The sequence below is a fragment of the Nannobrachium achirus genome, assembly GCF_963921795.1.
Source record: "Nannobrachium achirus genome assembly, chromosome: 20".
Taxonomy (NCBI): Eukaryota; Metazoa; Chordata; class Actinopteri; order Myctophiformes; family Myctophidae; genus Nannobrachium; species Nannobrachium achirus.
The window spans coordinates 20,547,546-20,551,677 of record NC_137827.1 but is presented as its reverse complement, the minus strand read 5'-3'; the positions used below and the strand labels follow the sequence as shown (position 1 = coordinate 20,551,677).

The window sequence follows — 4,132 nt, the reverse complement described above, 5'->3', positions numbered from 1 at the left end:
GTTCCTTTTTCGTATTCTGTGTAAATTGTCCCCCAAGTTCAGTTTCAGATTTTTTCCCCAGAGACAGAGAGATTTAATCCTTTTGGGCCTAGAATTATTTAACGCTTTAACTATTGAAAACTAGCAGATCTACAAGCTCACAGTGCGGCACCGAGTGCCGCGCATGCAAGCTTGTAGATCTGCTATTTTTGAAAAAACATGAAAATGTGGCAAATCTTTGAATATCTCATTTTTAAAGTGAACATTTGTAACTCAAATATTTGCTTCTGGGGGGGTCCCTGGAACTAAATATTTTGAGACGGGGGTGGGCGGCCAAATACTTATAATTCTAGGGTCCTTGACATGAAAGAGTTTGAGAACCACTGACGTAGAAACATGTGTTTTTTCAAAAAAACCTTAGATTTCAAAATAGCAGATCTACAAGCTCGCGCTGTGAGCTTGTAGATCTGCTATTTGTCATAGTTAAAGAATAAAATAATACCCAATAATTCGTACCCGGTCTAAATTGGTTAAAGGTCAGCACTATCAGGAAAATGACCATGTCTTCTTTTCTTATTTTTTTTAAGTGAGATGTGAAACCCAAGATGTATGAAGTCCCAAACACACAGCATCAGTATAAGTTGACGGACGGTGGATGAGTTAAATCACAGGAAAGGCACAGATTGGTCTCTTAATAGCCATGTCCACAAGTCATATGGGACCAAATTGGATTGGGTTCACTTGACCAAAACCTCATTAATACTGTGCTTAGTTTACTAGGATGGGGATTGCCTCAAAGGTTTATTTCAATATACCAGCCATCCATTGGGTTGGGGAATACATTTTATATTTACTAGCGTAGCGAGTCAGTTGTTTGGAGCAATCTATAGGGAAATGGGTCATGATGAAAAATGCCTTTTTACAAGTTTTTTTTTCGAGGTGCATTACTGTAAAGTTGGGGTCTTCAACGTTTTCAGGCCAAGGACCCCTTAGTCGAGAAAGAGATGAAGCAGGGACCCCCACAACCTTTTCATAGATTCCTTATACCGGTAGTTTCATTGTTTGACAGCACAATCATCAGTGTATTTTGGATTCATGTCAATTTGTGTTTTCAGATATTTAACCACTTGAACCGTCTTACTTAATTAATAAACTTGACCTTTCACTCCGTACTTAGTCTGCTCTTTTTCCCCCTCTACACCAAATCTCTTTGCCGAAAATAGCGAGGCATTGTGAGCTTGTAGATCTGCTATTTTCGTCTGACGTTCTCAGAATATGGACACGGTTCAAGGATATGGTTCAAGTGGTTAATATAAAAAAGGATAAAAAGGTTTCTATCACACAAAGATTTGGAGGACCCCCTGTAGTGACTCTGAGGACCCCCTAGGGGTCCCGGACCCCCTGTTGAAGACCCCTGCTGTAAAGAACATGATGTAATTTCCGCCCCCTCGCACCGTGGCCAACACACTTTGAACTGCTCCCCATTGGAAGGCTCTTCAAAGCACTATATAGACATAGGGGTAGCTTCTTCAGTTCTCACACGCCATCACACTAATGAATAAATAAATCAACCATGAGACTTGTCATTGCATGTCTGCAGGGCAATGCCTGTCAATCACGTAGGTGCACATTCCCACAGCCATTGTGTAATGCTTTTATTTATTCATACATTTCTTATATTTAGTTTACATTTAATCTCTATTATTAAAGCGTTTAGCCTCAAGAGGCTGGGGGTCGCAGTGACTTTAGAACAGCTAGGGGGCGTTGTTAGGCTAGCGCCTCCCCTAGAGCCTAAAACCCCCTTCCTCTGTTCTAAAATGACCGTAGTGCCTTATTACTTTTACGGCCGCAGTTACTATCAAAACCTCCACCGGCTGTCAGTCTGTCTGTCTGTCAGTCTGTCCGTCATGTCACACTTTTCCCTACTCATATCTCCACCACCGTTGCCCCTGTCCATGCCAAACTTTGCACACACAGTCCTTGGCTGCCAAACCACAACTTCGACCCCTCATTTCTCACATGCCCCTCTTCTAGCGCCACCATGAGGCCGATTCTTGCAAAAACACATTTTGCAATGTGTGCCGCGCTGTGAACTTGTATATCTGCTATTTTTCAATAGCAAAAGCATAAAATAATGGTTAAAGTGGTTCAAATCTAAAAGTGACACAGATTTGCATTCCCTGTCTTAATGGGTCAATGTGTAACATCATGTTTGGCCGAATAAACCTGACTCTGCCCGTCTGCCGTCTCTCCCTCCTTCAGCAGCGAGCATTCCCTATCATAAGGATGAGCTCAGAGACGAGGCCCGGAGAGGAGCCACCACCAGCACCGCCGCGCCAGAGGCCACTGCTGCTGCCGCGGCGGCGGCGGGAACCTGGAGAGCAGCAGAACCACAGGCCTCTGCTTCAGACCGACTGGACGTTTAGAAGCTCCAGAGGTGTATATTTAACAGCTGGAGAACCGAAGGTGGGTGTTGTGGAACCAGCGTGAGCCAAGCCAGCAGAGGAGGAGGAGGCACAGTAGCAATAGAGAACTGTCGTGCTCGCCATAAACTGTGAACGCTTGAACCAGGGGCCGCTCGCTTGGTCACACAAAGAAGAACGAATGAAAAAAAAATGTATAATAATCTGTGGAACACAGCGTTCTCCTTCCTCTTCAAATCAGCATTCAGTCTTTCTAGTTAGTATTTAAAGGATGAGAAATGTTAATGCAATCAAGGCTAGTTAATCACCCCACAGTCCAACCATGTCCTCCAGGCAGAAGGCAGCTTCAAGAGGTTTCCTCCAGACTATCCTCGTACCAGGCAGCTCCCCTCTCTCTCTCTCTCTCTCTGTATGTGTGTGTGAGTGTCTCTCTCTCTCTCTCTCTTTCTCTCTCACTTAGGGATGGATGATAAGCAATATTATCGTTTATCGTGATTAAAAAACACTCTCGATAATCGTATCGCGGGATGTCATTTATCGTGTTGTCGTTCTCCGTCATGCACTGGGATCAATTCACCTTTTATTTGCCGAGCTGAATATCCCTTACCATTTAAACCCTCTATGTCAAAAGGTACTTATAATATACGTACTTGATACAGTATTTTTTTCACTCTCTATCAAATGTCTTTGCCAAAAAATAGCCGATCTACAAGCTCACAAAGCGACGCGTTGTGAGCTTGTAGATCGGCTATTTTTTGGCAACGTTCCGCCCCAGGATAACGGATTTTGATTATCGCGATAACATCGCAAATCGCGATTTATTTTGTCACAATAATCGCGATATGACATTTCCATATCGTCCCATCCCTACTCTCTCACTCTCTCTCTCCCCCTTCCTCCTGTCTCTACACACCAGTCTCCAGGCCACCTGCCCCCCCATCCACACAAGCCCAACAATTATGTCTTCCTTTAGTAGCCTGAGCGTTTGTCAGCAGGGACACCGCACGCTGGTCAGGGGTTGAGTGGCGAGGGGAGGGGAGGTTTTGCTCCACTTTGTGTCTGCCAGCGTCGGAAACCAACAAGACAGCGTGTCCGCGGGTATGCCTGTACTGTAGGTATAGCTCACAGGTAGCAGAGCATCAAAACACTTATTTTTTTTTTGTTGAGCGCCACATGCTGCTGTGGAGTTCACACAGAGGCGACCGCCGGTACAGACACCGGCAACAAAGAACAGGCCTCCTATTAGCATGGATTTGAACGGCTAACACTCGCTACAAAGGCACTCATTAGCACAACACAGGAGGGAGAGCGCGCGGCGTCCGCCGAGGGCGCGTCTCTGTTCTTCTTCCGCGGTTCAGCTTCCATATTCAAATCCCCCCCACCCCCCCGGCGCGTTTTGAGTTCAAGGCCAGCCGCAGCAGACCTGTTTGAAAAGTGCGTTTTTTATTTTTTGCAGCGCTTGTTTTGTTTTGTGACTGAGCAGACTGTGACGTGGAGTAGGAAGTGGAGTGCATAAGAGAGGAGTTAGAGCAGAAGCAGGTAGAGAGGAGAGTCACACTTTTGTGTCTGTTTTTTAGACTGTCCTGGAAAAAAGATACAGTAGAAAAATTATGATATTTTTTTGGCAAATCTTTTCTTTTTAAAAGCGAACATTAAATATTTGCTTCTGGGGGGTCCCTTATACTTACTATTTTGAGACGGGGGTCAGCGGCCAAATACATATAATTCTA

General features: G+C 44.8%; 1 protein-coding gene across 2 annotated transcripts in view; it reads left to right on the top strand.

Annotated features, from left to right (window-relative positions):
• LOC308305761 (G patch domain-containing protein 2-like) overlaps positions 1-3,122 on the top strand; it is a 46,605-nt gene extending 43,483 nt beyond the window's left edge. For both annotated transcript variants that reach the window (XM_080750619.1, XM_080750618.1), the window contains exon 11: positions 2,242-3,122. In XM_080750619.1, the coding sequence (XP_080606745.1) occupies positions 2,242-2,405 (164 nt within the window). In that variant the 3' untranslated portion in view covers positions 2,406-3,122. The remainder of the gene's footprint in view (positions 1-2,241) is intronic.
• Positions 3,123-4,132: the final 1,010 nt, after the last annotated feature.